Raw genomic sequence first — 22670 nt, 5'->3', positions numbered from 1 at the left:
TTATAAGTCTTTGTATGTTCTAATCTATTTGTATTTGTGTGTGAATTGGAAAAAATTTGTCTGTATAATTAGACACAAATTATTGTACACATTTCTAAATCTTAGTTTGAATCATATCGACGGTTTTCTCTCAACATAAAGCAGACGCTCTGCTTGTTCTTGCTCTACGTGACTTGTGGGCGAAAAGTCGGAGGAGAAGCTTTGTCCCTTCTGGCTCGCTGTAGCGGGTTATTGTATGTTGACGTGTGTCTGAGCTGTTCCGTTAGCTAACAAACAGCTAGCAGACACTGAACACTGAAAGTAGCTGTTTTACAGGCTGGTTTTGCGAACTCAAAAACTCACAGTAATGGCGGATGACTGGGAAGAGATTCGCCGGCTTGCCGCAGACTTCCAGAGAGCGCAGTTTGCTGACACAGTGCAAAGGTAAACGCAACTAAACGGGTGATAGCATCAAAGCTAATCACAGCTGTCATTAAAGTTGATTTAAAAGTAACGCTATTAGATGAAGATTGTGGCTTCTCTTGTAACAACTGTTGTGACTAAAACAAACACAATAATAAATGTATACTACACTGTCCTTTACGGCACTTGTGTAAACTTTTCCGCAGGCTGTCGGAAAGAAATTGCATTGAAATAATAGCAAAACTAGTCCAAGACAAGAAGCTGGATGTGGTGCACACACTGGATGGTAAAGAGTATGTCACCCCAGCTCAGATCAGCAGGGAGATCCGAGATGAACTCTACGTGCACGGAGGTGTGATACAGAAGTTTAAGAAATGAGATGCAGCATTGTCACATTGTCCCTGTGACATTTTCAGAATTGTAGATTGTGACAGAAACTAAGTGCTTTCATTCTGTATTACAGGGAGAATCAACATTGTGGACCTCCAGCAGGTGTGTGTTAACACTGTGTTTCGTCCTGCGTCCTCTAGATGAGATATACAGTTTGTTCATTCAAATTTGGGTCAGATGTTTTATGAATGTTTTCATGATGTTGTTCCTTTCAGATTATCAATGTGGACTGGGTCCATGTTGAAAACAGAGCAAATGAAATTGCAAAGTCTGATAAAGGGGTTCAGCTTGTACTGGGACAGCTGATTGATGAGTGAGTATTAGGTCTATACTGTATAAAAAATGGCTACCATAAAGTCACACTATGGACAGCACTATAATGGGTTTTGTGAGCCAAGTTGCATATTTGCATGAAAGAGCAAAATACTAAGTTATCAGCCAACACTTTAGACTCTATGGGCTCATTTCACACATGCCCAGTGTTTCTCGATATATGCTACAAGATATTTAGGTCTATAGGATCCAGAGAAAAAGCTATAACACTTAAGTTAGCTAATTATAATAGTTAAGCTCCATCTCATTAGCCTATTGCACTTGTTAACTCTTTTTACAAAACTGAAGCTTTTGAGGTAAAATTAATGATAATTCTAAAGGCCAACAGTGCAGCTACAGACATAAACGATGCAAACTTTATTTTGATAAACTTTAGACTTTTGTCATTTCAGTGTAGGATGATCTTGATTTAGAGAGCTTTAGTGAGCTTTAGAGAGCCAGTTTTTCTATAACAAATTAATGTTCATAATTTGACTGTGGGTTTAACTTAGGCTGTTGCTGAAGGTTCAAAACACATCAGCAGGGTATGGCACGGAAAACAAACGTATAATTAATATTGACACAATCTGTGTCACTCGTCTATTATGTTGATCGTTTTCGTGATTGCCCAGATGGTGCTTCGCTGTGAATTGTGGGATGGCATTATGTCCTTTCCTTTCATAAAGAATGCTCCAGTTTGTCTTCTGCTGAAGGAGGAAATAAAGGAAGCTTTAACTGTTATTGGGCTGTCTGCAAATAAGTTGATGCTGACCTGTGTTTACTTGTGCACATCAGTTTTGTGCTAGCTAAAGGTTCACAATTAATTTGATTAAGAACCAAAAGACTTTAAAACTAGGGGTGGGTTTTTATAATCGATTCATCGATTAAAATCGATTCTGGCTTGGATAACGTAAAATCGATTCATTAAAATCCTGAATCGATTTTTTAATATAAATTTATTTTGTCCGAAATGCCAGAATCTCTGGTGACATCTCACAAAATTTCAAGAACCACCAAACAGTAAATGAGAGCAGGTACAGGGATTCTGCACATAGACTTAAACACACAGCGCGACCCGCGGATCAGAATCAGTTAGATGTCGCCTTTCTCACAGTCGGGGCTGAAAGCCGACAGCTCGCTGATCCGGGTCGGCGCTTTGTGTTCACGCCCTTTATGCGCTGATTCTAAAGCTGTTAGTTTGATCTCTCTCCAAACAATATTGACCGAATCAGCAGCAAAAGAAGATCCAAACGCTTCACATAAACATCGTCATGAATTCACTCTTTTACTGTTTTGCTTCCATTGCGATGCGCAGCTCTCCCTCTCTCCCTCCCTCTCCCCCCCCCCCCCCCCCCCCCCCCCCCCCCCTCTCTCTCTCGAACAGTTTCCCTTTCGTCATTATTCGCTTGCTTGTTACACAAGTCTACTGTTGTTTACAGCGCTGTCGGCCGCTGTTTTTTCCCCTTTTACAGTCTTCCGAAAAGAAAACCTCATTTCTGCTGTTCAATACTGAACAAATTGAAACTTTTTAAAATTATTCAAAATGCAAAATGCTTAGCCATGTCTCTAATAAAACCGCTGTAACGTCAGAGGTAATGTTGATTAATTAATGGTTTTCTTTCGTTTTTGATGTACTGCAGAATATTTTTATAAAATCCCAGGCCAGGAAAATCACCTACATGTTTTTCTGTGTTTTATCTTCAGCTACTTTGACACAAAGGCATCTGCTGTGATGCTCACACCTTGGATAAAGTCTTGAGAGTGTCAGCTTCCTTTTTATAGATACAAAAATATGTAAATGTCCTGATCTGAATTATATCTCTGACTGTCAAAATTTCCCAGATTTAAATCGAATCGAATCGAATTAAATCAAATCGTGGATCGAATCGATTCGGGACCTTGTGAATCGGAATTGAATCGATTCTAGAAATCAGTGACGATACCCAGCCCTATTTAAAACAGTTCAGTTATTTTTATAATTCGGATTCGGATAATTCGGATTAGCACACTTCAAATCCTGTCTCCCCCCCACCCTGGACCCCCACCAACTCGCATACCGCCAGAACAGGAGCACAGAGGATGCAGTCTCCATCGCACTGCACTCTGTCCTCTCACACCTGGACAACAACAACACCTACGCCAGAATGCTGTTTATAGACTTCAGTTCAGCATTCAATACAATCCACCCCTCACAACTCATCAGGAAACTGACAGACCTGGGCATCAGTTCCCTCATCTGCAAATGGTTACTGGACTTCCTGACCAACCGCCCCCAACATGTCCGGCTGGATAACCGCTGCTCATCTACCATCACAATGAACACCGGTGTACCACAAGGCTGTGTGATGAGCCCTTTCCTCTACTCCCTCTTCACCCACGACTGCAGACCTGCTGATGGTTCCAACACCATCATTAAGTTTGCAGATGACACCACGGTGATTGGCCTCATCAGTGACAACGATGAGGCCGCCTACAGGGAGGAGGTGGATCGTCTGGCTGAGTGGTGCGACACAAACAACCTGCTGCTTAACACCGAGAAGACCAAGGAGCTCATCGTGGACTACAGGAGGAATGCTGACCCACATCCACCCATCCACATTAAGGGGACGGCTGTGGAGCGTGTGAGCAGCTTCAAGTTCCTGGGAGTCCACATCTCCGAGGATCTCACCTGGACGACCAACTGCTCCAAGCTGGTCAAGAAGGCTCACCAGCGCCTCTTCTTCTTGAGGACTCTGAGGAAGAACCACCTGTCCTCAGACATCCTGGTGAACTTCTATCGCTGCACCATCGAGAGCATCCTGACCAACTGTATAACAGTCTGGTATGGGAACTGCTCTGCCTCGGACCGGAAGGCGTTGCAGAGGGTCGTGAAAACTGCCCAGCGCATCGCCGGAGAACCACTTCCTGCCATAAAAGACATCTACAGGAAGCGGTGTCTGAAAAGGGCTGGGAAAATCATCAGAGACCCCAGTCACCCATCACATGGACTCTTCACCCTCCTGCCCTCTGGGAGGCGCTACAGGAGCCTCCGGACTAAGACCACCAGGTACCGGAACAGCTTCTTCCCCACAGCTGTCAGACTCCTGAACTCTGCCTCCTGACATCTGACCCACGTTAACTCATGGACTGAACATACACACACACACACACACACACACACACACACACACACACACACACACACACACAATGGACAACTGTACCCTCAAACACACAATAATAACATGGACTGAACCACCACTCACAACCACTAGCACTTTATATAGCCTCTGTAGAAATTATCCACACCCTCACTTACCTTAACTGCACTACTGTATAGCCCTGTGTAAACAATCATTCTGTACATACGATAATTTTTAACCCTACAACTGTTTACAACTTGCATAGTTCCCATTTCTGTATAGCTGTATATCTCAGATTCCTGTAAAGTTATTTATTTCATATTCTGTATAGTTTTTCATATTTATATCCTGTCCATATCCTGTACATAGCTTGTACTCACTACAGCCTGTACATACTTATAGTTATAGAATATTCACAACATACTTCATACCGTGTACATTATAACATAATAGACCCATTTCTGTAATATACTTACATATCTATATTATTGCTAATATATATTGTAATATATCTATATCACTAATAGAGCTGGGCGATATGAGATTTTTTCATATCACGATATGTTTTTTTCATTTCAGGCGATAACGATATCTATCACGATATAAGCCAAATAACTATATTTGTAAGATTTAAATGTGCCGTTGCTCACAAGTAAAATGTGAAATAATCAGCAGCTTGTTTTTATTTAAATATTTATTTCCCATAATAAGTTCAACAGGGTAGATGTACTTAAGGAACATGAGACTTTTTCAGATAAATAAAGGCAAATATTGCAAACTACACAAAAGGCAGCCGCTAAATCGTTTAAGTTTCAAAATAGAACAAACGAAACAGACTAAATTGTCAATTCCACTTAGAAACAAAATATTAATTCTAAAAATAAATCTTAGTTTGTTTTACAGAAGAACAGACAAAACTGACTAACTTTTGTCAATATCAAATAAACTGAGAACTAAAAGGAAATTCTCAATCTCTCCTTGTTGTATAGCTGAGCTTTTCAAACAGTTTTAACAGTTACTTTAGTCTGACAAAAGCCGAATGACGAATTAGCGCTTCCAGTCAGAGACTGAGGCTACGTCCACACGTACACGGGTATTTTTGAAAACGGAGATTTTCCGTTTTCGTTTTAAAAAATAATCCCGTCCACACATAAAGGCAGAAATGAAGGAAAACGCTGCTATGAACATGCCAAAGCAGCAGGTGGCGCTAGATTCCTAACCGTGCAGAAATGTTGGCCAATCAGAAGTCTAGAAGCCTCGGTGGGAAAAAGTAAACAAAGCTGGGGCATAGAAGCAGAACCGAGTCGTATGTGTGGACGGACAGTAACTGTGTGTATATGTAAGCATTTAAACACTGCAGAGAGTAGAATTAACAGTATTGTAGAAATTCATTTCACCGAAACAATAACGTGGCGCAGTGTGACGCATGCACCAGTTTATTGTATTTCCAGACTTGCTTTCGGCACAATTTACAGTGCACGCTACTCTGTTTTTTTGTCAGACTTGAAATAGCCGAAATACCGTCACACTACGGAACTTCTTTGGCTCTTCCGTTCGACAATCTCTCCGGCATTGGAACCATCATCTGTTTTCTCTTCGGTCACGCTCGGTTGATTTTTCTAGTCGGCACACTCATTTCCTCCATTACCCGCTGGCTGCTTCGCAAACAAACACACGTGCGGCTTGGCACTTGTGCTGTACGTAACAAGTCACGCGACGTGACGCTGCGGCTGTGATTGGTTCGGCTCTGCGCTACTTAGTTTGGATTGGCTGACCTTTTTTTTATTTTTTTTTTATTTTAAGAGGACAAGAGCGGCGAGGTCTATCGCGATAGCTTAATTTCTCTATCGAGTAAAAGTTATATCGCGATACATATCGTTATCGTTCTATCGCCCAGCTCTAATCACTAAGCACTTCTGGATGGATGCAAACTGCATTTCGTTGCCCTGTACCTGTGCATGTGCAATGACAATAAAGTTGAATTCTATTCTATTCTATTCTAATTCATTTGTATCCCTGTAGGAACATAGGGCCCATAAATAATGAAATATTGCCTGTCACCAAATTTCATTCTTAGTTCATTTCTACATAAAAGCAAATCAATCAGATTTGAAGGGAAACTCCTTATATGACTTCAAAGAGGGTAAAATTTTTATCTTATTAAATTTTATATTCTATTCAAAGTCTTATTCAATAAATTAAATATATTTTTTTCACATTAAAGGTTTAGTTAAGTCTCATTTCTGCACAGAAGTATTTACAAAAGTATAGTATATAAGGGTCAAGTCTGAACAGGTTAAATGAGAGTGAGGTGTTGTGATTATACTGCTCATGTTTTGTCATCTGCAGCACATACCTGGACCATTTGGCCGAGGAGGTGAATGACAAACTGCAGGAGGCTGGTATGATCAGTATTGCAGAGCTGTGTAAAAGCTATGACCTCCCAGGAGATTTCTTAACTGAGGTGAGCCAGTTTTTACGTGCCTTTTAATCCAATAAGAAATCTGGTCATTAAATTAAGCAATGTGTTGTGCCGTCTGTGTTTTTAAATGGTTTAGTCTTCTTTGTGGTCTCAGCTTGTTTTGACACGTTGTTTCTTTGTTAGTAAAAAAAAAACCCCGTGGGTTTCTGATCCATATTTTAGGAGTTGTCGAAGCGTCTTGGGAAGATTATCCAAGGAGAAATGGACCAGTACAACAGAGGTGTCATATTTACCCCGGCTTTTGTTGCTCGCCACAAAGCTAGAATACAAGGGCTCTTCAGTGCAGTCACAAGGTAAATATTGCAAAAAGGCTAAATATTTATTATGGCTTGTTTTTTGTTTTTCTTCTGCAGATGTACAGATTTTGATATGTCCATACCTGTCTCAGCATTTCTTGTGTGTATCGAAAAGCAAGTCAGTTAAAAAATGTAACTAAATGAAACAAGGTTATTAAAGAAACTATAGAAACAGTTCTTTGATGCTAAGCAAGGTTAAGCTGTTTGTGTGGGATAGCTCAAGATGCTATGAAGGATTTCTGTCTGCAGGACATTATTTTGAGCTGTGTTTGTGTTGCAGCATCCCAGCAGGTTGACAGATGGTAGCTAAAATGTTTTGCATGTTCTGTCATATTGAGTTTTTTTACATTATGGTTCCCCTGTGTATACTTAGTGAAGCTTTGACACCAAAAAATGCAGTGAGTGGGTAGCTGCTTTAAAGATCATTCCAGTGTTGGTGATAGTGAGTGAATTCATAGTAATGTTCAGTTTGTTGTTAAAGTAAGACTTTACATGAATAGTATTAAGAAAATGGTATCTGTTTCTCTTTCACTGCTTGGTTCTTAAACGAAGCCCTTCGGTTAAATTTAAAGATTAATGGGCAATCCAGAGAACAGGGTACCGAGGCAAAATATCCCATGAACATTTGAGAAGTTCATAAAATCAAATATACATACATTTAACCTTGTTAGAGACTCCTCACTGTGCAATAGTGCAAATATTTTATGCACACTATGATTATTTTTCTCATTTAAATTACTGTGTAACCTATTGGTCACAAGCAGCATCTACAACAGTTGTGTTTCTAATGATGATATATAATCAGGCAGATATGAAACCCATAAGGCTGCACCGGTGCAATATAGCTGAGAAATTAAAACGCGTGAAGTTTTCCTAATTTTACTACATTCGCTAATCTAAAGCTAATAAAGACTAAAGGCATGGTGCTGAATGTTGTCAGTGCATCCCCACAGGTTGGGCATCAGATAGAAAAGGGAGAGGAATTCTTGATTGGGTTGGATGAAGTGATAGAGAATGTCCCCATAGACATGTAGGTGAAGGAAACAGAGGTGATGAGGTGTAGGCTACTTGTGTTGCTATGGAGAGAAACGAGGACAGATAACAGCAGATTGTGTGAGAAGGATGAACATGTACTTTAAAAGAGCAAGGAACACAAAGTGAACACCCTGACTCTGTAATACCACATTGGCTTTAACAATCTCCATGACTTTCATGGAACTGTGAAAGCCATCTGTGATTTAGTAAAAACACTTTCACTGTTCAGTGTTTTGTTCTCTGCTACAGGTTTTTAGCATTTTTGGAAGCTAGTGTTTGCCACAGAGAGAGCCATAAAGCTAGCCTATATGGCTGTTTAAGGATATAAGTGCTACCATATAACTATATTCAGTGTAAATTACAAGTACTGTCACCTCAGTACTGGTGCTTTATATTGTAAAGTAAAGACCCTATGTTAATAGAGAGAAAACGCCATCAATTAGACCACCTGCTAAGCACCTGACGACAGTGGGAATGAAAAACTCCCATTTAACAGGAAGAAACCTCCACCAGAATCAGGCTCAGGGAGGGGCAGCTATCTGCTGTGACCGGTTGGAGGTAAGGTGTAGGGAGACGTGATAAAAGACATACATAAGAGAAAGTCAAAGATTAATAATAACTGATCTTCACGTCTAACAGATGTGAAAAAATAAATGTTCTCACATGAGACCCCGCTGTCTTCAACAGCTGCATTCGTTGGCACTTTCTTATAATTCCTGCTGTTTTGCTTTTTCTATAGGCCAACACCTGTCAGCAGTATGATTGGAGCATTTGGATTTCAGGAACACCTTCTGTACTGTAAGGACCAGCTGCTACATCATTTAAGTTAACCTGTTAAGCTCTTTGGTTTCATGTGTGTACTAGTCTTCTTTTTTTTTTTCTTCTTTTTTTTTAAACTTGTATGATATTTATGTTTGTTTTTAATCGTTTTCAACTTTGTCTAATGTTAAACATTAGACAAACAGTCCTCTATTGTCATTGTTTAATACTTTAGAGGGCGTATTATGATATTGTATTTTTTGTGGTTCAGCTGTCTTGGAGGAGTTGGTGAATATCGGGCGCCTGAAAGGAAGCGTGGTTGGGGGGCGGCAGGACAAGGCTGTGTATATCCCTGATATCTACACCAAAACACAAAATGCCTGGGTGGATTCTTTTCTCCAGCAAAATGGATATTTAGGTAGGTGTTGTTAAACTTGATGTCGGTGATCAAAAATACCCTAAGGCTTTTTCTAGTTAGCTAGCTGTCTCATTCAGAATGTTTGAGCTTTTTTATCTTCTGATCCACAAGAAAGAAAAGAAGAAGAAAAAAAAGTGGCTGTTTTGCCGTCTAATTTCAAAGTCCTGTCAGCCATACTTGGAGTAGAGGTATACCCACAAGACTACTTTGATCACTCATGAGAAGATGACTAGAAAAATGATTTTTTTTTTTTTAAAATTCCTAAAACCTCAGATCAACTCCAGTTTCGGTTTCAGTGTTACTGGCATCCATTCACAATAACAATTACCTCGAAGCACATTCTGCGGTAAGGTTTAGACTCTACAATGTTAGAGAGAGAACTCAAAGAATCAGGCAGTCCCTGCGAGCAAACACTTGGTGATGGATTGGCAGGAGTGCCCTTTAACAGGTAGATCATTCAGCAGACCCAGGCTCAGAGAGTAGTAGCCGTCTATGCCGATGGTTGGGGATTGAGGGGAAAGACAGTATTTCCTATGTTTGTTAAAAATGACAAGAGAGTCAGTGTAAGACTGAGTTTTTGAGGCTCTTTGACAGCAGGGCTGAAATATTTGAAACTCTTTCAGTTTAAAAATTTTAGGGAGTTGTTGGTTATTTGGTCGTTGCACAGTTATTACCCTAAAAACAGTGAGATGTGTTTTGTGTTTGTTTTTAAATTTTCTTTATTACTGTTGTTAGTTTCTCCTACTTCCTACTTTGGGGACTTGAGATAAGCAGTTATACTGAGCTGTGACTGTCTCAAAAATATTTTCTTTTATCTTGGGCACAGAAGTTATTATCTTGTGTGTACTAGATGAAAAATGACAATGATTAAAAACTCAATTTTTCCTCTGAGGCAAGAGCCATTGTAGAGGCAGGTGATCAATGTGTTTGTCGGTTCTGTCATTTTGTAAGCAAGGTTACATTTCTAAAAACAAGGAGGAAAAAAAACAATGAATTTCAAAGAACTCAGTGCCTCAGTGGACCATGGGTAAAGGAAGACGCAGTCGTGTTTTGGTGCAGATCCGCATCATGCAAAACTGTGAAATAGGACACTGAGGTTCCCATTTGTGCCCTCAGTAATCATGAAAAGGTAGTAACATTTGCTTTTCAGCGACACCTGGCACTTTGCAGCAGTGGCATGCAAGAACTGTTACAGAAAGGCAAGCAGAGCTGCTACCCACACATGGCAAAGGGGGTTAACTAAGAATAAACAGTGGTGGACATGTAGAGGGTTGGTGTGGTAACTGCTAAAGGGAACAGTAAAAAATTACTTTCCCAAGTCAGAGTGTTACAGATATGGGACTGTGGTATCGATTAACATTCCTGCTGCATTCATGTTTATGTTGCATTTTACTATATTTTTGGGGTTCAGCTGATTTCAGTTACTTTACATCAGTCACATGCTGTGAGTTTTGTAGAAACCTAAGCAGAAGAGATGACATCAACCATAGAAAAATCATCTTTATGAACATTTCATAATTTCAAAATAAATTTCGAGGGATAAACCTCTTAAATTTATCCAAGTAGAAGTATATGTAAAAAAAACGATTTTCAATTGTTTTGTAGTTTATTGCACTTTTTTGCAATTAATGTAGTTACTATGGACTTAATGCACACATATTATTAAAATATGGGCTATAACAGTTGTATAGCAACTTGAAATGCTCCCACAAATGGCACTATAACATATAAAAAAAATAATATAAGCTCTGGCGGACTTGGTTCTATAGTAGGTCGTAAGGGTTAAATAAATATCGTCAAATAATCGAGATCTCAATTTCAGTGAAAATAATCGTGATTCTCATTTTTGCCATAATCGAGCAGCCCTACGCTCAGGGTTATTAAATAAACTGCTATACTATATGAACTGATGACATCGTTATCCCACAGAGTTTGATGCATTGGTTAGACTGGGGATTCCCGACCCATCCAGCTACATAAAGAAGCGCTTCAAGTCTAATAAGCTGCTGTTCCTCAGAGCGGCCTGTGTGGGCCAAGCTCTGGTCGACCAGGTGGAGGCCTCTGTGGAGGAAGCTGTCAATTCCGCCACTTGGACTGACCTCCAGGTCAGCTCTTTAACCTTTAAATTGATGATATTAGAGGAGTTGCATCGTTTTTGTTTGTTTTTTTTGTTTTTAGATTTCTGTTTCTTATCCTCTTCTGTCTGGGCTGCTTTAGCCAGTTCTGCCCAGCTGCCTGTCGACTGAGGACATTGGGATACTGATTAACCAAGCTATGAGAAACACTAACATCCAATCGTCTGCCAGAATCTTGGGGGGCACCGTGGTTGTCAGTGAGAAGTTCATCAGCAACTGCCTCTCTTTATTTGATGAGGCCATGCAGCAGAAAGCTCAGAAGGTAGAGATTCCTTTGACACCCGGTTTTACATGTATATGTATATGCTCTGTCCAAAGGGTGGAACTAGATTTTGTGTGCTTTTCAGGAAGTTAAGAGCAATCCAGTGTTTTTGATAACTGAAGAGGATCTGAAGCAAGCATCTATCCTGACTGAGAGCACCGCACCTTCTAAGAAGGAGAAGAGAGAAGCGGAGCGCAGGAAGAAGGCAGCAGGTTTGTGAAACCTATCTCACAAACTCCCACTGTTTTTTGTTTTATTATTTTTATTCATATAGTTTTTAGTCCCTTTGGCATTTTGTGAGGGAGACTGACAATGGTGAGAAATCCCAGGATTTTATTTTGGTTCTTAGTGTCCAACATGTGTCCTCAAAGCTCTCTAAGGTAATGATGTATGAGTGAGTCTAATGAGTGATGTCTTACATGAAATCATTTTTTCTGTTTTAATTTGCAGAAAAATGTTTCAGTTTCTGTTTGCAAAAAGCTGAAAGTGGGTAAAAGAAATTGAATGAGAGGAATATCTGTTCATTTCTTTTGATCAAGTAAAGACTTTTTTCACTTTGCCTTTGCAACAATTAGAATGGCCCAAAGCTCAGAGATGTGGGTTTTAGGCCATTTTTATGGTTGCCGTGTCACCTATTGTTTAGGACAATACTGTCAGTGGCTTCTTGTGTAATGACGGCGCAGCAAAGAGTAAAGCGACTCCTTTATTTATGTAAAGCAGTCAGAGCTGCTTCCAGAAACCAGAACGATGAGACGAGAGGGATTCAATAAGGTGCCCGTAGTAATAAATCTACAAGAAAACTCACCAATATTTCTTTTTCTTTTTTCTTTTTTTTTACAAACTTGGACTTAAACAATCATCAAATATCATCAGATTATTTTTTGGAGTGGACCCAGAACTGATTGAGATGCTTTGCCATGACCTTAAACGGCTGCTCATGCTCAAAACCCCTTCAGTGGAACTGAATTGAAATAATTCTGCAAAGAAGAGTGGGCCAAATTTCCTCCACAGCGATGCGAGAGACTCATTGCCAGTTATTACAAACACTCGATTGCAGATCTTGCTGCCAAGGATGGTACAACCAGTTATTAGTCTAAGGCAGCAGTTTTTCACACAGGGACAAGCAGGTGTGGATAGCTTCTTAATGAATGACGTCATCAGTAAAAACCTGTATTTTCCGTTTACGCAGGTTTTGTCTAATGTTAATCTTTGTTTGTTCATCTGAAATTCTGAAATCTAAAATGTGACGTATATGTTTTTTGTTTTGTTTTTTTTACTTGAAAGATTTGCGTCACAGTTAACCGTCATTCTTATAGAGATTCTCCTGATGTTTGCTTTTGTATTGCAGTTGCCTCTCTTAGAACATCCTCACCAATAAAACATGTCCCAGTGAAATGGGGGTGTGGCAGATTGCAGATTGTAGGTAGCGAGCAGGATCATTTCTGCATGCATATTAATGAATGAGGCCCAATGTGTGTGTTTTGTTGTCCAACACAGCTTTATGCAAATGTTGCTTGTGCTATTTTTATACCAGCTCTGTAACGTTTGGAGTAGACGGCATCGCCACCTGCCAACATCTACCCTACAATGACCCGTAGGACAAAGACAGGAAAAATAATAGACTGGTTATCTTAAAGTGATACTAGAGCAGTGAAAATAAAGACATCTGCAATGTGGCAAGTCAGTGTTTGCTGACTTTAAGAAGTTGAGTTTTCTCAGACTGACTGGGATCCGTTAACTGTTTGTCTTCCAGAGGGCAGTGGCAGTGTGAAAGCAGGTGGAGGAGGCAATGCCAGAGAGATCCGGATTCGTAAAACCAAGAAGAAAGGGCGGAAAGATGAAGACAGCGATGAGGAAACTGGACCTTCTCAACAAAGTATGTCAGCCGTCACAAAGACATTTTATGTTCTCAGGGAAATACGGTCTCCATCTGCACATTAAGCCTGCTCACTGAGGTTTTTTACTGTAATAAGAGCTTAATGGCTGCTTTACGAGGAATCTCCTGGGTCGTTAAGCTTTTTTTTTTTTTTAATTTTTCTACATGGAAGACAAAGGTAACTGTAGGATTCCAGGGGGACTAATTAGCTTGTGTTTTACCTTTGCCAAGATCGCAGCAGACAGACTGAAACCCCCTTTATGGCCCAGGAGGCGATCGTAGCCGTTTTAGAGGAACGAGTGAGTGACTGCCCTGAAGAAATCCTGTCTGAGTTGGCAGAGCAGTTAGTCAGGTAACAGACACATCTCTTTCTGAAGTTCCCTTTTCTCAGAGCTGCCAACAATCCTTTCATTCACCTTCTGTTAATGTCCCTGCAGGCCTCTGACTAAAGCCTACCAGGAGGTGCTGCGGACAGTGTTCATGTCCTCCACCAGCTCTCCATCAGGGGCCAACAAGAAGAAGAGCATGAAGGATCTGCAGGAAGAGATCACCAACCTGTACAACAATATCCGACTATTTGAAAAAGGCACCAAGTTCTTCTCAGGTAAGTCATGTTCAGGGACGTGCAGAGGGGGGGGCTAGAGGGGCTTGAGCACCCGCCCCTTTAAACCTCTCTGCACGTCCCTGGTCATGTTCCATGTATTGGAAATCAGAAGCAGGACCATCTTCATCTCTCGCATCCTGACAGGAGACGAGAGAGGAGGCGGGGTTCACAAGGTCCAGATTTTACCCTTACTGTTTGGCAGATCACTGTATTTGTAATAGATCTGTTACACTGGATTAACTGATCATGTCAGGGTTCATGTTCTGATATTTGTTCTTCTGTATGAATCAAATGTTTAGCCGTGAAAGACAAGTCATACTCGGGAAAGCTAGCATCCTTTGCTTTATTTTCGTATATATGTCGAGGGAAACGAGCATTAGGCTTCAGAGCGTACCCAATGCTCAGAGACAGTTTTTGTACTCCTGGCTCTGTGATGCCAAAGAAAGTGATGATGTGAAAGTCTCAGGAGCACAGCTCTGACTGTGAGCACAGAAGCTCCACCCACCTGGAGGGCAGTCATTCAGAAGAAGGAGCTCGTTGCTGCATCAACAGCTAAGCTGTCAAAAAGCTTTTAAGAGAAAAATTGTAATGGCTAAGTTACAACACAAACAATATCTTCTAGTTTCTCAAAGTCAGTTTATATAGTGTGTGGCTAAAAGCACCAGCCCTAAACCCACAACAGACCACAGATGGGCTAGTGGATGTTAAAGGTTAGAAGAGAGTGAAGTCAAAAGCGGCACCGAGGCCCAATGTAAGATACATAAGGATTATTTTGAAAAAAATATCTGGCATTGTAGTATTAAACCCTGTAACTAATACCAGATATTACCTCCTCTTTGAACATCACACATATTGGGTTGAATTTCCACTTTTGGATTAAACAGTGACAAATGAGCAAATGTTGTTTTTTAGTAAAGCTCTGATAAAAACCTCATAGTGAGACACAATATTGTGATATTAACAGATGAAAAACAAGAACAAACATCCAAAACTAAGTGGCAGCCACAACATCGGGGTAATTTAATTAGAATGTGAAAACGTGATGACACACTCATCTGTTACTTCAAAATAGAGCCAATACATTTAAGTATGTAAGGGAACTTCAATCCAAAACTGTCCAAATCTCCAGGATTTCTAGAGGAACATAAAAGAAATATAACAGGTTTTGTGTATTGACCTTGCTTTACACCCAGCAAGAGTAGTGAGTTATTTATTGAGAATTGTGCACTTAAATGCAAAGAAAATAGAAGCAGCTGAACAACTGCTAAAGTTGGAGCTCTCCGACATAATTCACTGGAGAGATTAGGCTATAAAACGTGTGTATCATGGTGAAAATGACTGTAAAAATGGTGAGGGCTGAGTAGAATCATCCAAAATTTCAAAGGCTTTACATGCAATATTTGTATGTTTGTTTTTTATGCATGCAGATGATACCCAGGCCCACATCGCTAAGCACATCCTGAAGACCGTGTGCACTGATGTCAGTAACATCCTGGTTAACTTCCTGGCTGCTGACCTGATGATGTCCGTGGAGAATCCCAGCACCATCACCAACGAGGTCTGTGTCTGTCGCTCCTCTCGGCAACCTGAAACTCAAACTGTGTTACGATTATCTGTGGAGCTGAATTCAACGGTTCACACTGAATATGCGATTTGGTACTGCAGGTCAGACTAAAGATTTTAGGCAAACTGTCAGAGGAGACCAAAGGGCCTCTTTTGAAGCTGCACAACTCCCTGAACGGCAAAGTAAGTAGTATGCCTGTCTAAAATAGTGTTGCACTGTGGGTGACTGCAAAATGACAGCTAATACCTTGAAATTTAAAAATCGCTAATCTGGGGAAAGGTTGAGGGATAACATTTTAAGTAAGGTGGATTTGCTTTCTGTGTTTACAGTCCATTGAAGACTTTGTGACTAACTTGGATACCTGTGCTGAGGTTTGTGGATTCATGCTAAAGAAAGGAGACAAGAAAAAAGAGAGGTAGTGGAAGCACATTCGAGCCACAAAACTCTTCACCCTGATCCACTTATGGAGTCTAGAAGTGTGTGAATGCGTGTCTTGCAGACAAGCCCTGTTCCTGCACCGCCAGGCCCTGACTGAGCAGCTGAAGGACACCGAGGATCCCGCTCTGGTCCTCCACCTGACCAGCGTGCTGCTGTTTCAGGCCAGCACGCACTGTATGCTGCATGCCCCGGGCCGCTGTGTGCCTCAGATCATCAGCACACTCATGGGGAGAATATCTGCAGTATGTACAGCTGATTGAACGTGATTTGAATGGGAAGGAAAAGTGTTGCATCACAATCCATCAATTTTAAAAAATGATAAACTGGATCATCAGATATACCAGTCTGCTCACTCCTTCATCACGTCTGTGTAGGGTAGAGGTCGGCAACCTGCGGCTCTTTAGTCCTTATAGTGCGGCTCCGTGCGGTTTGAGAAAATAAATTAGAAGTATTTAGCTGAAGTGTATTTTATTTATGTTAGTTCTTTTTTAACTTGTAGTTCTAAATTGGAAGATTATTGTAATATTGAAATATAAAAATAAAATTATAGTCTATTTTTTTCATTGATCAAAATAAGCGTCACACTCACAGAAGTCGGTGTACCCGCCGAAACGCTGTGCATTTATCGAGACTTTCAACCCCAGGTAGGCCAGTTATGGATCTTCGGATCCACATTATGTCAGCAGCTATTCTCCACCGTGAACTATGTTAAAAACAAACACCGCTCGCGCCTCACAGATGACAGCTTACAGTCCTGCGTAAAGATGAAAGTGACTTCGTACAGCCCTGAGTTGCAGACGCTGTGCGCAGAGGCTTAGGAGCAGAAGTCCCATTGTAAACATATCACGGCAGACCCGACGATGTTTCCATGAACATGCTTTTCAGCATCTCTTTATTGACCACTTTTCACACACGGTTGCTGTACGTATACAGCCGGCTGTAGCTTTTCAGCTCACAGCCCGACACATACCAACAACAGCATAGATAGCACAGACGTTAAGGCGGCAAGGCGTGATTACGGGTGCCGCTCAGGTGCGTCCGCCTCCCCTGCAGCAGTGCTGCAGACGACGCCCCGCCACACACATTAACCTGGTAAAATACATATTTAGGCAGAATTTTGTAAATATCTATTTTTCAGCAGCATAGTGCTTTTTCCAATTATTTTTTTTAAAAGTCAGGTCAAGGCTCCAAAAGCCCAAAGGCGATATAAGAGTGGCGGCTCACAACAGTTTCTGTTTGCTACATGGATCATTTTAGTTCAGGTTGGTGTCTTTCCTTTTGTTATATTTCTTTAAGAGTTCAAAATGTGTTAATTACATAAATAAAATGTAATTTTCTCTGTAGCACTTCATGGATTTCATAACCGACACACCTTAGTTGTTTACACAAAGCATAAAGGTAAAAAACTATATATACAGTGTTATCTTCATTTTAGATGTCAAAAAGTATTTGCGGCTCCCAGTGTTTTCTTTTGCGTGGAAACCAGGTCCAAATGGCTCTTTGTGTCTTAAAGGTTGCTGACCCCTGGTGTAGGGGAAACACAGTCCAGTTATATTATGTTACACAGCCATCCCTCCCGGAGTTGATATGATTCTCATTGGATATAGAAACAGGTGCATAATCCATTAACACTGTAAATGTTTAGCTTTACGATGCCCGTCGTGTGATTGTGCTGTCTGAAAGCTTCATCTCAGGATCGCTTGAAGTAGTGTTGAGGCGAAGCAGCTGTCGGTGGTCTCCATCTGCTGCAAGGAGAGTGAAGCAGCTGAAATGTGTGCATTTTGTTGCAGGAGCAGCAGCAGCTGCTGTCTACCTACCAGAGCCTGGTGGTGAAGCAGCTGGTGAGCCAGAGCAAGAAGCAGGAGGATGACGAGGAGCAGGACGAGGAGGCGAGGAGCGCACGTGCTCAGGTCCAGACCCTTACACCTCAGGTGAAGGACCTGGTGCTGTCTCAGAGGAAGACGTCTGTTAATGAGGACTGACTGAACAGTTGAATAAAGAGGAAGGAATGTCACAGGGTTAAAGACCTGTGCTGCTTCTAGATCAGCTGGTGGTCCTGTATTTTTCTATGATTTCTCTATGTGGGCATCATTTTAAATTATTGAAGGAAATCACTGTGTATGATGAATTTAACACAATTGTCCTCAGTGAGGTTCTGATTAACTTGCGTATTAAATGCTCTCCTCCTCCTCAAGTGAGTTGCTTCTTCTGTGATCAGCACAAATGCAGAACATTCGGCTTCACACTTTATTACTGACCTTTTTTAACATCAGATAATACAGTGGTGTAAATGAACTAAATGCTTGTACTCGTGTACTGCAAATTCCTGGTTCTCATTCTTCATGCTTCATAAATGTAACATAACTGAGCTTTGAACTGCTTAAATTACATGTGGGCATAACTGGCCAATGAAGACAGTACCACGTCTGCATGATGAGTCTGAGAGTGATGCATTAGGTGTGTTTGTCTCCGTCTTGTGACCATTATGTGAACTTACACTAAAGTGCATGATACTGCGTTTCAACACTTGGGGGCACCAACAGCAAACAGTCGTTTGAGTGATATTGATGCAGTTATAAAAGAAAGGAAGAGCACTGCAGGAACCAAACTGAGTACACTACACACACGGATGTCACAGTCTCCATCCCAGTGGTTTCAAGCTTAACCCCAGGATTTTAAATCTGCTTGCTGGCATTTGCTTCTTATATTCTACTTCATCTCAGAGGTGTTAAGGTCAGAGCTCTCTGCAGGCCAAACACATAAAGCAGTTTCCTGGAGCTCCCTTTGTACTTGAGGTTGAACAAATCTGCTCTTCTTTTTTTTTCAGTGTAAAAAAATCAGCATATACATGTTTTTTTTTTTCCCTTCATCCCACCTTGAGGTGACAGGTGGTTTGATTTGGCACCATTGAAATAAAACTGAAGTGAAATTTATTAGAACCATTACTAATCCAGGCCATAAAAAAGCTGAACATATGTGTTCACACCACTCCACATCCTTCACCCAATTATCAAAAGAGCTTTCCTTAAATGTTAAGGCTATGTTGACTATAAGACTATAAGGAGTTAGTCTCTTTTTGGTCACTATACAACAGAGCATGCTTCATAAATCTGCTTCTAAATCAGAGTCTGTACTGGATAGCATTGTATTACGCCAGGGCTGACTTCTGTCACTAATTTGTGAATTTTTATATCATTATTAGTGTAGCCAGGCAAGAGGTTTCTGATTCAGTGATCTTGTGATCATGCATGCATCTAGGGGTGACTTTTGAGTCACACTGCAGCAGTTTGCACCCAGTTGCAAAGCAGAAGGGATAAAAAAAATAGTGCCTCCAAGTCTAAGATTAAGGTGAGCTCTCCGCTCTCTTCTCTTTCCCCTCACCACCAACTAGTTGTGGTGAACAGCTACACCTCCCTAAGCCTGATTCTGCCTGATTTTCAATCCAGCCAGAGATCCAAATCCCCTTCTGGATTACATCAAGAAAGGCATCTAGTGTCTGCCTGTTGTATATGATGAGCATTTCTTTTTCTTTCAATCTAGTTTATGTAAAAACCGTTCCTCTCTATTTAAAGACAATATGGAGGTTGGGATGATGCTTATCCTCATAAAGGTGGAGCTGTTGACTTTCTCATGTTTGCAACACCACAGAAAAAGTGGAAGCCTGGCATGTGGCTGCACCATCTGTAGTTTGTGGAGGCAGACACACCGTTTTGCCAGAAGAAGAGTTTGCTGAGCAGGACATGGATGTGTGAGCTCATCATACACACAAGCACATGCTCCACATTGCCATGGAAACACATCTTCTGAGAAAGGAGGCCTCTGGGCTTGGCAAGGGAGAGATGTCAAGTGAGGAATTTTATTCTAAAATAAGAGAATCCCACGCTATCCAACCCCTTTCTAAGGTGGCTTAATAGGTGGATGGATTGTGTATTCATGCTTAATTAGCCAATTAAATAGAAAAATAATCAGGTGTTTATGTTTCATTGGAGGGAAAGACATCTTTTCCATTTCATGCTTTCCTTACTATACTTTTAATGTAAACAAATGTTACTAAATGACCAAATAGACAATGAATGGATCCCATTAACAATTAGTGGCTGCATATAACTGTTAAAATTCAGTCACCACAGATACTAAGAAAAGGTGAGCTTTAATGAAGACTGATATGAGCCAAACAATTCAATTCAATATATAGCACAAAATCAAAGCAACATTTTATATTGGAAGGTAAAGACAAAATAATAATAGAGAGAAACCCCCAACCATCAGGCGAACACCTATGAGCAAAGAGTCAGTGACAATGGGAGGGAAAAACTCCCTTTAACAGTTAGAAACAAGTTAGTTAGTTAGAAACAAGACAAAATACAAACTGTGGAAGAGAGCCAGAGATTAATAGTAAGAGTTGTGTATAAACTCATTGGAAGTGAAAAGAGGTTAATTCAATTCAATTTTTTTTTTAGTTTTATCTATATAGCACCAAATCACATTAACAACTGCCTCAAGGCGCTTCATAGCGAAGCCAAGTCAAGCCACTCCTGCAACCCTAGTTGGATAATTGGTTGAGAATGTGAATGAATGAGTTGCTCACACTTCATACTTGGCATTATATTTAGCATATCTCCTGCCACATTCCTTACATATGAGCTGTATGACACTTTGGTGCTATATAAATAAAATTACATTGAACTGAAAAAGAACTGAATTAAAAAATGTGCTCCTCTCTGGAGCCTTGCCCCAGTAACCCCAATCTTGGCAAGATGGCATCAGTAGTTCTATGATACGGGTCTTCCCAGTTGCAGTTAATCTGGCCCATCAACTAGGACAACCTTGCTTTGGGAGATCCTGTCATGGGCAAAAACCTAAACAACAAAACTTCTCCACAATAAGACAGTGATTCATGGAGGTGATTCGTGTAAATGCAAAATTCAATATTTTTTAAAATAACATAATGCATCAATTTTAATCACATTTGGCCCCAGTGGGACTGCCTCAAATGACAGCAGTTAGTCCCACACAGTTTCATAGGGTAAATTGCTCGTAGTGTCCATGTAATCCATGTTTATCTTGTCAATAAAATCAATGTTGTTGTTTACATAAAGCCCTAAAAGCCTCTCTCAAATACACCTTTGTACATCGTGTGCTGATGATTATAACACTAGGCAGCTCTGACAGTGCATAGCAACAACTGTTTGCTAAAGCAATGCACAAGCAAATATCTAACCGACCAATCTCAGTGAACATATTGATTCATGAGCTGACAGATCACTGCTTAAGCAGTTCAGGCTTTTATTTTTATAAACTTTCAGCTCTGCCTTTGCAGGATGATTTGGATGCTGCATGACTGTCACCAAGGGCAACAAGAGAAGGACTTGAGCCTTCCAACGCTGAATTTTTAATTTAAGGTGTCAGTGTTTCAAAGAGGATATAGCATGCAAAGGATTCCCAGAAGATAATCTCAGGGCGTTTTCCCAATAGGATTCATAGGACACTAGTGGGTGTGAGCAACAGCCATTAGCAGCTTTACCTTATGTTAAAGTATTTACATTGGCTGTGAGAAAGGAGCTTGGGTCACTTTCAAATTCACTTTCCAATTCAATCAATAGCCTTTATGTAAACACACAAAATGAAGAAATGCAACATTTCAACTATTAATAAACTTGTGATTGTTAAAAAAAAAAAAATCATAGACTGTATATAAAAAATTGAACATCAGTCATTCCAGCTGTTTTTGGACCACATTTTAATGCCTCATTATATGCACTTTGACCCCTGAAAAGATAATATCATAAGAGCTAACGCCTGCAAATTTGATTAGCAGGTTGCTGACACAGTTTTAGAAAAAAAGAAAAAGAAACAAAAGAAAGAATGAAATGTGTAAAAATAATAATAATAACTATTAATATACAACAACCTAGTAGCTGTGCCACCAGATAAATGCTGTAAAATAATAGAATACATCACATAAAAATACAGAATTTCTCCATAATTAAAATATAGTTTTGTAACTTTAATTCACCTGAGATTTCATACATTTTTACAGATTCTTTATGCTAAATGAAAAGTTAGGTAGCATAAGTACATGTGTAAAAACAACTTGATGTGATTTTTCTAATATTTAATATGATTAAATACCAGCCATTTAAGAAAGTCAAAATCTTGTTGTACAACTAGTAACAGACTTTATAATTACAACAAAATCCTAATTTTTGATTATAGTAATTGTAATATGGGTTTTACCATGTAATTTAAAAAAAAATCTTGTATTGTACTGTTGAAGTGCACCATGGCATATAAACATTATCAAGAAAACATAACATAACAGTTTCAGAATGTTCTTGCATCCGCATTGCTTATCTTATAAATTGTCCATTTTCCTTCCCTAAATTTTTCTTATGGAGCTAGCTGCTTGATAAAAGTCTTTGGTGTTGAAAGTTCCACACTGCTCCCTTAATAGTATCTAGACTCCACAATGGCCTCTCCATCTACAGTCTGTTTTCTTCCTACATCCTTGCAGATTTGAAAGCTAGCCTAGCTGTGGTTGATGTTGCACTGCAAACACAGCAGATGTTTACTGA

The 22670-nt window shown here is 40.2% G+C and overlaps 1 protein-coding gene across 1 annotated transcript; it reads left to right on the top strand.

The window, feature by feature from the left end:
- Positions 1-223: 223 nt before the first annotated feature.
- ufl1 (UFM1-specific ligase 1) lies at positions 224-18307 on the top strand. The gene is made up of 19 exons (XM_085382005.1): positions 224-423; positions 609-754; positions 866-894; positions 1008-1105; positions 6576-6690; positions 6871-7001; positions 8779-8837; positions 9070-9216; positions 11146-11321; positions 11434-11613; positions 11699-11825; positions 13367-13489; positions 13721-13841; positions 13927-14093; positions 15521-15651; positions 15759-15839; positions 15987-16072; positions 16157-16337; positions 17886-18307. The coding sequence occupies exons 1-19, from the start codon at positions 347-349 to the stop codon at positions 18075-18077; spliced, it is 2367 nt and encodes a 788-aa protein (XP_085238131.1). The 5' UTR covers positions 224-346; the 3' UTR covers positions 18078-18307.
- The last annotated feature ends 4363 nt before the right edge of the window (positions 18308-22670 follow it).

This window comes from Rhamphochromis longiceps, linkage group LG15 (genome assembly GCF_057381845.1).
Source record: "Rhamphochromis longiceps isolate RC_006_pf linkage group LG15, R_longiceps_female_GT1.1, whole genome shotgun sequence".
Taxonomy (NCBI): Eukaryota; Metazoa; Chordata; class Actinopteri; order Cichliformes; family Cichlidae; genus Rhamphochromis; species Rhamphochromis longiceps.
This window is presented reverse-complemented; position numbering and strand designations above follow the sequence as displayed.

Excerpts from the sequence above, each read along its gene's own strand:
- ufl1 (XM_085382005.1), top strand. The coding sequence starts at position 347 with ATGGCGGATGACTGGGAAGAGATTCGCCGGCTTGCCGCAGACTTCCAG. Across the intron at positions 13,842-13,926 it reads TTGGCAGAGCAGTTAGTCAG|GCCTCTGACTAAAGCCTACC; the intron begins GTAACAGACACA and ends ATGTCCCTGCAG. Across the intron at positions 15,652-15,758 it reads CCAGCACCATCACCAACGAG|GTCAGACTAAAGATTTTAGG; the intron begins GTCTGTGTCTGT and ends TTGGTACTGCAG.